This window comes from Anthonomus grandis, chromosome 10 (genome assembly GCF_022605725.1).
Source record: "Anthonomus grandis grandis chromosome 10, icAntGran1.3, whole genome shotgun sequence".
NCBI lineage: Eukaryota > Metazoa > Arthropoda > Insecta > Coleoptera > Curculionidae > Anthonomus > Anthonomus grandis.
In genome coordinates, this window is record NC_065555.1 from 19,175,319 (window position 1) to 19,189,180 (window position 13,862).

At 35.6% G+C, this 13,862-nt stretch overlaps 1 protein-coding gene across 1 annotated transcript in view; it reads left to right on the forward strand.

Annotated features, from left to right (window-relative positions):
- The window catches only part of LOC126741460 (sterol regulatory element-binding protein 1), a 150,893-nt gene that overhangs the window by 41,483 nt on the left and 95,548 nt on the right, over positions 1-13,862 (forward strand). Inside the window, exons 6-8 of the mRNA XM_050447873.1 lie at positions 120-273; positions 339-523; positions 6,249-6,430. Coding sequence (XP_050303830.1) covers positions 120-273; positions 339-523; positions 6,249-6,430 — 521 coding nt within the window. The remainder of the gene's footprint in view (positions 1-119; positions 274-338; positions 524-6,248; positions 6,431-13,862) is intronic.

Consider the following 13,862-nt stretch of genomic DNA (forward strand, 5'->3'; position numbering starts at 1 on the left):
TTTGAATCGTTTTTGTATTAATCCTTTGAGAAATCAATCTTTGATCTAGACTCTGGTGGAGTGGTGCATCTCTTATTTTCTTGTTTTTTTTTGTAAGATAAATTTGTATTTCTTTTTAGGTTCCCATTTCAAAAGGAATGCTAGACCACTCTAGACTGACTTTGTGCATGTTTATGTTTGTCATGATAGCATTTAACCCATTTGGTTTCGCCCTTGATAAAATTTCTTCTGCCGATAGCAACAGTATTCCAGGAGGAAGAACTATTCTTGCATGTAAGCTATTTTAATTAATAAAGCTTAGTTTTTTTTTTGCAAAAACATTTTTGTCGTTTTTTTAGGGAGTGAGCAGCAAACTGTATCTTTCTCGCCTTCGGCGATATTGTTGTGGTTTCTTAATATATTTATTCTTAGTTTTTGTCTTATCAAAATGTTTGTATATGGTGACCCAATAATTCCTCAGAAATCATCAGAAGCGCAAAAGTTTTGGATACATAGAAAGCAGGCCGACGTTTACTTGTCTGAGGTATGAGCTTATAATAATAATATTAATAATAATAATAATAATAATAATAATAATAATAATAATAATAATAATAATATAATAATAATAATAATAATAATAATAATAATAATAATAATAATAATAATAATAATAATAATAATAATAATAATAATAATAATAATAATAATAATAATAATTTAAATAATAATAAGTTTTTTTTTTTTGAATTTGAGACCGAAGGTTTTTTGCTCGCATTCCAAGATCGCTTAATCAACACTTTAGTATATCGGAGCCAATTTACCAACATAACCGATAACACGTGTCGAGCCTGTAGCCAGCATCCTTATGCATTCCTTATCAGCCTGTCCAGTGCATGCTGTCAGTAGTTACATTCATCGACACAACAATGCTCTCAGGGTGCTTTACTTTCACCTCAGGATCTACTACAGTCTGGATAAAACACCGGTTTTTGCCATTTGCTCCAGGCGACATTGAGGCGGGTGTGGAGCACAATAACTGTCGCATTTATTGGAATTACGCATTTCTTAGTGCACACCGCATTCAGGCTAGGTTAGACTGCTTGATAAGCGGAGCAGCTCTATATCTGTAATAGAGTAATCTGCACCAGCGGAAACTAACATCGATCGCAAAGAACGGGAAAAGCGAGCCAAATACCTCAATCTAATTAAGGAACTGCGCAGGTTTTATCCGAGATATACGATGCAATTGGTTATCCTAATTGTCGACATTTTGGGTTGTATGAAGGTTATCGCTGTGGAAGAACTGCAGAACATTCCGGCATGTCAACATTAATCCTAACACCTGGCGATAAACATGCAGAAATCTCTCTTTCATGGGTCTCTTCGTTTGTTGAGACAAATGAATTGGATCGAAGGTCACTAACCAAGCAGACGCTAGGAGTGGTCTTCGATACGATTGACCTTCCGCATGACGCTTTATAGGGTTGGAGTCATAAGTTTTTTAAGTCCGCCATGACGATACATGGCGGACTTTAAAAAAAAATATATTAATAATAATAATACCTAGGAAGGAAAGGCTTGAAAAAAAAGATAAACAACAATAGGAAAACACTAATCATATCTTTGAAACCCGATGGATGACTAAAGAAAATTAAAAAAAAATCAAAAACAGCGAAAGTAGCCAAAATTTAAAGAAAAACGCTACCAACTACCCTCAGCAAATAAAAATCTGCTTCGACAACCAAAAACGAAGAGCCGCGCTAGGCGCTAGAATTCGTAGCTACCATAAACGCAACCACCCCTTTCGGGACAACAAAACTTATTGAAAATCGGAGCAAGCTCTACAGGTTCCTGAACATGCTCTCATTCTGGGACAATATATGAGAATGACCTGTAAACCACGAAGGAAGCGCTTACTGAATGCAGGATGAGATTTACTACAACGAGGGAAAACCACAAATTATTGAGGCAGATATCCTCAGGACTGTAAAAAACTTAGCAAACTGGCAATTGCCTGTACCAGAAAAAAAAACTAAAACTACTGGTGAAAGCAATTTACCACACTACACAATGTTATAGCTCGCCAATTACAGTCAATCTTCAAAAACTCGGAGCTAATGCCTAGGTTTTTCATGGATGATAGTTATATCATAAGAATCAGTTATATCATAAGAATGTTACCAAAAAATGGAGACCTGAAAAACCCTAAGAAGTGTATCATCCGATATTCTGCCTGCCGACGTTGTATAAAATCTTTAAGTGCCAACAAAGTCGAGAAACACCTAACTGCAAATAAAATTATAGCAGCTGAACCGCTTGGATGTAAGAAAGGAGCACAGGTACAAAGGAATTGCTTATTATTGATTCAATTATTGCAAATCAAGCTGATAAATTTCTAAATTGTCCCGATTGATTATAAAAAAGCGTTCGACCGGGTACCTCATAGTTGGTTTACAAAGATTCTCGATACTTACCAGATCGATCCTGCCATAGTCAATCTGCTTCACTACATAAATAATAAATAATAAACAAAATAAAACCTTTAAGTTGCAGAAAAAATAGATACCTAAGTACAATGGAAACAAAGAAAAAGTGTGTGTAAACTTAAAGGGCGAAGTCTAGCAAACTGCTATTCTCACTCAACTTATTTAAAGTTCACCTAGAATATAATATTTTAATACGCGCTGTTTTCGACATAAGTATAACATAACTATAACTATTTTTCCACGGAATAAAAAAAACTGTCGATTCATGACTGTACTTATGTTAGCAAAAGACAATCGACCCACCTCAGTCGCAGCAAAAACATCGAAGGCACCCCGCGGCCACTGAAAGTCATCACTCAGCATTTTTCTTGTATGTTCACACTTGTTTGTCCATTAGAAATTGTCGAGATTAAATTTATTTATATTAAGAATTAAAAAAAAATTTTTGACCACAACAATATTTGACCCTATTGTAAGTATAATCCAATCCCAATGACTGAAAATGATCTTGTTAAGGTTTACTGGGAGACACTGATTATAACAGATAACCATATACAACATAACAAGCCTGATATTCAGTATCAACAAACCTGAAAAATGGGCCTTGATCATCGACTTCGCTGTGTCAGTGGAAACCAACATACAGAAAGCATAAGCTGAAAAAATTACCAAATATCAGGATCTGTTCCTGCCATTTCTAATCTCAGCAAGAAGAAGTCCCGTGCAACAGAACACCACCACATATCCTAGAAAATGAAAAGTATATATTATACTGGGACAGAGGCATCCAACAGAAGGCAATCCGATAGGTCCGTCCAACACAATAGACCTGATATTGTGCTTCTCAACAAAATAAAATATTTCTTGTTGATATTGCAGTCCACTTGCTTATGTTCATAAAAAACATAAAGAAAAGATTGACAAATACTTACCTACATCCAAAGATTTGAAGGCTGCGTTCTCAGGCAAGATAAATGAAAACTATCAAATCATAGTCGGAGCAACTAGAGAAGTACCCAAGACTTCACTCAAGTCTCTTCTATGAAGTGCAGAAAGCTCACTTCATAGAACAGATTACCGGTACTCATATTGACTACCTATTTTTTTACTACTTAATTTAGTAAAAGTCGTTGATTACTACTAAATTCCGTATTCAACAAAAATTTGCCCGATCACCGACTAATTTTAATTTAATAATTTGAAATTATATAAATTGTATCGAATTTATAATTTAAATAATGAATTCTATTCATTTTTATACAGATCGTGTTATCGTGAGCTACGTATTACCCAAAATAATGGCAACACCGCTTGGTTGCGGCTTGCAGGCGGCGGAATTTTTCGTTTTTATTTTTTGAACCGGGAGTCAGCAAACCTCACTTTGCTGTGTTACTGCACGTTGCATTAATAATTTTTGAGCGTTATTTTCGTGTTTTTTTCACTATGGCTGTTTATACCCCTTCCGAAAGAGTTCAATTTAAATGATTTTATGGAGGCAATTCGGCAGTATAATGTAGAGAGTTTTTTTTTAGTGACATTTGAAAATAGACCGATTCCTTGTGCAAAAACGGTTTTAAATTTGGTTACAAATTTTGATACATCTTTTTGTCTTCAAGATTATAAAAAATGCCACACAAAATGTCAAGAACCACCTGTTGAAGTGATCCAGGATATAGAACGGCGGGAAGAAATGGTTTGCAGTACCCTAGAACTTGATTCGACACGGTCCACTAGAAGTGTTGGAGAGGAACTGGGAATGAGCAATAAAACTGTTGCTCGTATCTAGAAAAATATGGGCACAAATGTTTCAAGTATTCAACAACTCAGGAAATATTTCCTGAAGACCAGTGGCGAAGAATGGAATTTTGTGAAACCATGATGGAAAAGGCAAATGAAAACGAATATTTTTTTAAAAAATATTTTGTTTTCTGATGAATCTTCTTTTCCATTACATGGCAAACACAATCCTTTCATTGTTCGTTATTGGTCTCAGGAAAACGAGCACAGAAGTTTTCAGTTTCGTACCCAGTATCCTCAGAAATTGAATGTTTGGGCAGGTATTTTGGGCGACAATGTTATAGGGCCATTTTTTATTGGTGGCACTTTAAACGCCCAAAAGTACCTTGAGTACAGGTTGGATGCAGCTCGTCTGGAGACCTGGCCATGCAGGTAATGAGGAAGCGGACTCTCTTGCCAGACTGGGATTCGCGAATGTGCCGATGGGGTCGGAACCCATAGTTGGTATCGCCAAATGCGTTGCGGTCGCGTCAATGAAGGGTCTGCTGGACAAGTGGACCCACCGAAGATGGACTGAGTCCCCTGGTATGAGACAGGCCAAAGCGCACATAGGTGGGCCCTCTGCCTGTCTCACCAAAAATCTACTACGCCTAAAAAGACGCGAAATTCGGCTAGTGACAGGTCTTTTAACCGGTACTTAAGAACTTTACCCGTTACTTAAGAAGCCATCTCCATACTATCGGTATTGCGGACAACCCGGAATGCCGATGGTGCTGTGAGCAGGATGAAACCGTTGACCATGTAGTCGGGGAATGCCCAGCACTCACGCGCGCCAGGTTCAAATACTTGGGTAACACTTTAAGTCCTTCAGACCAGAGACCCTTATCGGTTTTTTTAAGGCCGTTGGGCTCTGGTAACCCCCGGTGGGGCATGACGGGTCCATCAGGAGACCTATATGCACAACTGCCTTGGCAGCCCACTGTTTCGTCAATTCAAGCACCTTGAGTTGCTGCAAAACCAATTTCTTCTTGCCACTCAAATCCTACCTTATGTAGACCTGGGATCGGTTTATTTTCAGCAAGATGGTTGTCCTGCTCATAACGCGGCTAGGGTAAAAGAATTTTTAACAAATACTTTTCCTAACGGCCTTATTAGTGGGACTGGCGATATTAAATGGCCTCATAGATCTCCAGATTTGTCTCACAAATGACTTTTATCTGTGGGGTTACCTTAAGCAGACCATTTACAAGCATGAATTTAGTAGGCCAACAAATTTAGAGGAGTTGCGAAATAAAATAAAATTGTCGAAGGTGCCAATTCCATTTTACCTGAAACTCTTTTGGAGATGCGAAATAGCTTTTACGATAGGTTAAGTTTTTGTTTAGCGAAAGAAGGTGGTTTATTTGAGCCTTTTATTTAAAAAATGATATGTTGTTAAGTTTGTTTATTAGAGTTTTATTTCTGATTTTTTATTATATTTTTATCAGAGTTGATATTTTATTTTTTATTAGAATAACGCTTTAATTTTCATGATGCAAAACACAGCATATTAAACATTTTAAGATTACAATTCTATGCGGCTTTTACACATTGTCATGTCTGTAAAACCCGCATTAGAATAAATATTTTAAAAATGCCTGGATTTTCGCGTAATATTTTGGGACATTTTGTCGCCAAACGACGCAGCTCCCACGAAAGGGCGGTGCTCTGTCGGAGGCACTCGTACACGCGCGACGTTGCAAAATTTCGCCTCTATGCGGTTTCCTATAAGTAACGAACGAAAACACGATCTGTATATTATTTTACGAGAAGAAACTTGCGCTTTTATTCTGCTCTGTGTAAGGAAATGTCTTTCTAGGGAAAGTCGTTCTGGCGGAAGAAATAAAAAATAAAAGTTTTTCAATACCCTATATAAAGTGTAGATTTTGCATTTTTTTAAATGTTTTTAAACGTTTCATTATGATTAAAATATCAATTGTCGAGTTAACATTTATTAGTTAATATACAAGTAATAACCCGAAATCAGTATTATTTTTTTTGTAGGGAGATAAAACTAATGCAAAACAAGAATTGTTAAGAGCTTTACAAATATATAATATAGCACTGCCGACAAGCCGTTTAGAACTATGTCTTTGTTTTACTTGGCAGTCTTTAAGACAGCTAATGCATAGATTATGGATAGGAAGATACTTATCCAGGCATACTGGTGGATTTTTTATTGATGGGTAAGCATATTTAAATGGCATTATTTTTATACTAATAAGTTTACCTGCTATAAGAAATATGATATAAAGATGTGCCAAGCCTATTTGAAAGAATAATAAACATATCAAAAAGGTCAAAAGGAGAGGACAAAGGTATTAAAAGACAAGAAATGAAAATTTGGAAAATATTGAAATTTAATATATCTGAAAATTCGAAATAATGAGATTTAAAGAAAAGTTAATATAGAAGGAAAGGTCCTTGTTAAGGGCGAAGCTCTTATATTAGGACGTCCTTTTTTAAGCTGATTTTCGGATCTCTCGATGCAGGCCAATAATTTTGGTTCTATTGTGTTTTTTTTTTCTGGTGTTTGATTTTATTCGTACAAAAGATGAGAGCACGTGATAGGAAAAAAAATTATCCGCTCCTCTCGAAAGAACAAAAAAACGGGAAAGAACTGTGTTTTTTGGAAATTATCAAACAGCGAGCCATTTGCGTTGTTATGATTTTTCTAATTTTTTGAAACTTACAGGCACAATTGACCTTTGAGAAATGGAAAGAGATTCTGAAAGGCCGCTTTTGCAGATTAACCTCCGGGAAGTTGCTTTTTTCGTACTTTTACACCTTTTTAAAATTTTGCTTGGTAGCTCGGTGTACTAAAACGGCTCTGGAGCCTAAACGGTTTAATTTATGATATTACGGATTAATGATATATTTGCTATGTAAATTTAGTTTTCTTTTTTATACCACCCATTTTTTACAAAAAAAATTATCAGGTTGTTATTTAAATGTAAATATTTCGGAAACAGTTGAGTTTTGAGATAAGGTGTGTTATACGAAACTTGCTTGGAATTTCGCCTATATTTCATGAATGTAATAAAAAATATAGCATTCCATTTAAAAAAACGACCGATGACGCCATATTTTTTTTTTGTTTCGCCACACATACAAAAATAAATGCGCAACTTAAAATAAAAATCGACGGGTCCGAGCGTTTTCTCAAAAATCATGTCTCTAATTTTTATTGAATTTATGCGGAACTTCAATATGGGTCACTGCAAACCGATGATTTGACAAAACAAGTTATTGTAAACTATAGAAATATAAAATCGCATAGCGGTCATGACGACACCTGTATCTGCATCAAGTGGCCTAGTTGAATTGGGTTCAATGGGGTCAACCCGGCGAGAACCCGCGATGCCCCGGTTTTTCCAGGAACCACAGCATCCCGGTAATCCATGGATGCCGCTTTATTCCGGTCCGCAAACACTGTCTCGGCGCCGATCTAGACCTTTTCCCACAGGAGCCCATCCAAAAGTTGTTAAAAACCACATCCAAGACCACAAATGCACTCCTACTAACGTATTGTTTAAACAGATAAAATTTAAAAAAATGGCATAAAAAAAAATTATACACAATAAATAAAATACACAAATAATAATTTAAACTTAAACATGCTCTTTCAGAAGTTTTTTAAATGCAGTTAAACCATCACAATTTTTTATAGTAATTGGCAACATATTATATTCATACAAGCCCTTATATAAAACAGAATTCAACATTTGACTAGATGCACATCTATCGGTTAAAATAAAATCATTACGATTTCTTGTGTTATAGCTATGTACATCACTGAAAAATTTAATCTTATGACAAATATACTGTGGTAACATGTTATTTTTAATTTTAAATAATAAAACATATACTTTGAACATAATTTTTTGTTTTACAGATAACATATTGCATACGTTAAGCATTGTTGAGATAGGTGTGTATCTATTACAGTTTAAAATGGTTCTCATAGCTCTATTTTGTACGAGTTGCAGTTTTTCTATTTTAAAATTTGGTAGATTATACAAAAGTGTATTATAAAAACACGGTTTTTATATAGTCTATAATGATATATTATATTTTATTTAAAAGTTTTTATTTTATAATGTAGGGATACAAAAGTCAACTTAACTCTCTGAACGAGAACGGTCGAATTAATAATAATATCTAACACGTAAGCGATCTCACACATAAACCTAAATCTGCCTTAATAACACTTATTCTTTACTATGGATCAGCACAATATTGTTTATTATTATTCATACCGGCGGCAATGGAATAGCCGATGATGTCACGCACATCAAACTTAGGCTCCTATTTCTGCTTATAACAATCGGCCATCCTGTTTAGTTCACGTCCTCGGGAACATTACCCTGGAAACCAATAATTCTTTGAGGTATCACAACTAATATTCAGGATTTCTCAGACTTCATCAAACATGGAACAATGCAACACTTTGCATTTATCTTTAGGACTACGTATATTACCACCATAAATTTCAATAAACAGGTCAAAATTCCATCACACCCGCATACATGATTGCACACGCTGACCGCCTCGTATTTGGCCAGAATACGCACCGCCAACGTAAACAAACATGCAAGCTTAAGTGACCATATCATCGTATTTTCTCAACATAATAAATATGATGACATAACTTTCGGCAGAATGCTGCTCATAATTTCTAAAACCTCTCTTTAAGTATTTTGACCGACCATCAGCAGAAACCTGCCTATTTATACTTTATACATATATACTCGTATATTCCTCCATGCTTGATACTGTCTAAGTCATCACATTTTCCAGTTTAAAATACAATTTATTATTATTTTTTTTTACACATTACACAAATACATACTTAAACATAACTTTACTATTATTCTATTCGTCGTTTATACTTATTTCGTCATCAGAACTAGAGTCATTACTAGATGCACCCGGCATACTATAATATTGGCGTAAGCTATCACCTGCTACAACCGTTTCGAACTTTTTATAACCCTTAAGCCCTTTTATACTTCGAATTTTGTATCTATCATTTTCCAAAACTTTGACAATAACATATGGACCAGAATATCGTGAATCAAGTTTCTTGCTTATACCGGTTTGACTACAACAATTTGCATCTTTCCATAACACAAGGTTACCTTTCGCATATTTTCGAGGAGGCTTATGCTTTTTATCATAAACATCCTTCATCTGACGAGCGATCTTTTCCATTGCCACAGCAGCTGCCTGCCTTCTTATTCTAACATCAGTATTTTCTGACATGTCACTTTCTAAATTCTGCAATATTTTCCCCTTGTGATTAAACATTAACTCAAATGCAGTACAATTCGTGCTGGAATTTATCGTATTATTTATACCCCAAACAACTTCAACAATTTTCTCATCCCAGTATTTGTCATTATCAACAGAAGGTTTTAAGGCATTTAAAAATGTCCTATGATATCGCTCTATTTGTCCATTGGCACGATGTGTACTAACTGCATTTAAAATATGTTCAACTGCTTATCATTGACAAATTCAGCAAAATGATGAATCATAAAGGTAACGCCTCTATCGGAAATTATACGTTTTGGGTACCCAAGAAACATCCCAAAAACTTGCTTTAAATGTCTTACAGTTTCCCTAGACCCCAACGTTTTACATGGCATAACTATAAAATATTTTGTAAATGAATCAATAATTGTAAGTATATACATAAAACCGGATGAACTTTTTGGAAAAGGACCAACATGATCTATGTGAACTGTCTCCATAGGAACATTTGACTTATTTATAGGATGTAATTCACCTTCAGGTTTTCCAAAATTTCCTTTATTATATGCACATTTTATGCAAGCACAAACATATTTTTTAATAAATCTAGTCATTCCTGCAAACCAAAATTTATTTTTTATTAACGTTTCGCATTTTTTAAGACCAGGATGACCAATATCGTCATGATACTTAATCATAATTTGCCAACGACCTGACTTAGGAACTACTAATCGTTCACCTGCAGAAGTCTTACGATATAAACGATTATTTTTAATAACATACTCCTTTTGCAAATAATTTTTTTCGCCACTATTTAATTGATTAATAATAATTTGTAACGCATTATCCTGAAGTTGCAAGGTCAAAAACCAATCATCAATATTAGAAATTTGGGAAATATCAATGCTTACGTCTGCAGTTATTGCGTTCCGACTAAGCGCGTCCACATGACTCATATTCTTTCCCGGTTGATGACATATTTCAAAATCAAAATCTTGAATCTGCAGCCACCATCGAGCGATTCGAGGGACAAGGTCGCGTTTATTAAAAGTATACCGAACCGCACTACAATCAGTTATTATTTTAAAATGCACACCCAACAAATAAACACGAAACCGTTTTAATGACTCAATAACAGCCAGTGTTTCCAATTCATAACTATGATAAACTTTTTCGGCGGTACTCGTAACCCTACTAAAATAAGCGACAGGTTGTTTATTTCCATTTGTTTGTTTTTGTAATAAAATACCGCCCAAACCTTTACTACTCGCATCGGTGTGAACTTCCGTTTCTAATTTTTCATTAAAAGGTGCCAAAATAGGTTTACTTGAAAGTTTATGTTTTAATAAATCAAAAGCGTTTTGCTGTGATGAACCCCATTCCCATTTTACATTTTTCTTTGTTAATTGTGTTAATGGACCGGCAATTATTGCAAAATTTTGAATAAATTTTCGAAAATATCCTGCTAATCCTAAAAACTGGCGAATTTCATGGACATTTTTAGGTTCTTTAAAATTTTTAACCGCATCCGTTTTTTGACTTCCCGGTGCTATCCCAGCAGAATTTATCGTATGGCCAAGATATTCTACCTGTGATTTTAAAAATGAACATTTTCTTAAATTAAGTTTAAGTCCAGACTCATCCAAACGCTTTAATACTAATTCTAACAAAGCTAAACCCTCAGATGTTGTGGCAGAAGCAATTAAAATGTCGTCCATGTAAACAAGAATGTTATTAATTTCTAAACTGGTAATAATTTTATTTATGATACGTTGAAAGACAGAAGGCGAGTTTGTTAGACCGAAAGGAGTTCGTAAATACTCATAATGACCCTCGGTAGTTATAAATGCGGTTTTGGGTATCGACTCGGGTGCAATAGGAATTTGATGAAAACCTTGATTGCAGTCTAAGCTCGTAAAATATTTTTTATTAGATAAACAATTTAACTGTTCTTCGATATTCGGCATAGGATAAACATCTTTTAATGTTTGTTTATTTAATGCACGGTAATCAACACAAGCGGTAATCGCCGTCTTTTTTACGAATTAAAACTACAGGGCTTGCAAGTTCTGAACTTGATTCACGAATTATTCCGGCTTCTAATAAATCTTTAATTTTGTCTCGCAAAACTTCTCTTTCTTTAAAAGGCAATCTATATGGCTTATAACATACGGGCTTTGGGTCTTTTAAAATTATAGACATTTCAACATCTTTTACCACTCCCAATTGCTTGGTAGTGTTTGCAAAACAATGTTGTCTCCTTAATAAAATTTCTTGTAACTTATTTACTGTTTCTGACTCTAGCGACTGATCAATATCAATTTCATTCAAATTCAAAAAAAAATTAGTTTTTGAGTGACTCACCGAAAAAGAAATTTTTTCTTGGCCGTCCACTTCTAAACACTCCTCTGCACGTGCCAACAGCTGACCCTTTCTAAAAGCTACCGCCTGGCGACCCATGTTGGAAACAAGTAGCTTTGATATTGGTGTTGAATGAATGCCAGCAGGAGTTTGAACAATCGATTCACCTAACACGCCCAAGGGATAACATTGTGCTTCCTGGTAAACACTTTTTCCATCCGGAATGCCCGACACAACAATAGACACCACTTTTGTGCAACCCGCGTTTATTGTTACATCTTCACTCAGTAACAATTTTGGCCGTTGTTTCGTTTCGTCCAAAGTAATGTTTTCCAAAAAGGTACACAAGTCGTCAACGAATTGAGGAGTACCGTTCTTAATCACTAACGATATTCCTTTTTTATTAATCACTGGTTGCCCGATAAGAAGGTCAATGCCATTAAGAAAGATTTCCGAAATTACGGCACATGTCTCAATTGTGGGTCCATCGATAACCACCGAAAAATTTGCAACGGTATCGCAATACACATATCTGCCTCCGAAACCCTTTAGAACATTATTTTCCTTGGTAATGGAAAGATTAAGTTTCGAGGCAATTTCAGCAGTTATGACATTAACTTCACTTCCCGTATCGATGAAACCAATTACGTTAATTGTGCCGATTTTACATTGTTTTTTGTAGACATCGGAAATTTTTGGACATTTTAATACAGTTTTCACATTTTTAGGGGGCCCTTTTTGGTTACCTTGATCTTTGCGAAATCGGCACTCTGAACTTAAATGTCCTTTGCGGTTACAAGTGAAACAACGCGCACTCGGTCGTCGACAATCACGCGAATAATGCCCACTTTTCCCGCAATTATAGCAACGAATGCTGTTATATGGTGTGAACTGACTTTTTAGCTTGTGTGGATTCTGCAGCTCGTGAGAAAGTCGGGGCACTTTGGCATGGCTAGAGGCAGGAGTTTGATAGTTATCCATGGGTGCTATGAAGCCTGCATACAATTCATCTGGGGTTGTACATTGAAAAGCCCGTGCATTAGCTTGCAATTCTATAGGTAGCCCCCTAATAACACAAGAAATAATGCCATCATTTTCCAAACGACACTGTTGAGCTAAGGAAAATTTTGCGTGATAATAGTGCGTCATCGACTCATCGGACAGTTTTCGACGAGCTACAAGTTCTTCCAGAAGTATGGCATAATCTGTGTGCCGTAGAAAAGCTTGTGTAAGTGCTGTTTTCCATTCACTCCAGTTTTGTCGTAATCTTCCAGGCGATTGTACCAATCTCTAGCAGAACCAGCTAATTTATTTTGTAAGTAGCAAGACTTTTCGTATTCGGTCCACTTATGCAAAGTTCCCAGCTGTTCAATTTTTTGTAACCAGGAGGCTACTGTAAGTGTTTTCTGGTCTGGGTCAAAACGAGGTAAAATGTCACCTGTCACGAGCGTTGGAGCTGGCCTAGATGTAGATGCGGCAGCCTCAAAACCTTGACCACCAACGGATGAAGTTTCCGTTGAGCGTAGAATTGCCTCATTAATTCGCCGTGAAATCTGCTCTTCCAAAAGACGCTGATACAGGATTTCCGGCGGCTCTTCATGTTCTTGTTCCAAAGACATAATTGTTAATACGTCACACTACCACGAACAAAGAACAACAAAATAACACAACAAAACTACTAAAACGCGGTCTTTACGGCGCACGAAACGCGGTATCCCACTTCTGATATTATAAAAACACGGTTTTTATATAGTCTATAATGATATATTATATTTTATTTAAAAGTTTTTATGTTATAATGTAGGGATACAAAAGTCAACTTAACTCTCTGAACGAGAACGGTCGAATTAATAATAAAATCTAACACGTAAGCGATCTCACACATAAACCTAAATCTGCTTAAATAACACTTATTCTTTACTATGGATCAGCACAATATTGTTTATTATTATTCATACCGGCGGCAATGGAATAGCCGATGATGTCACGCACATCAAACTT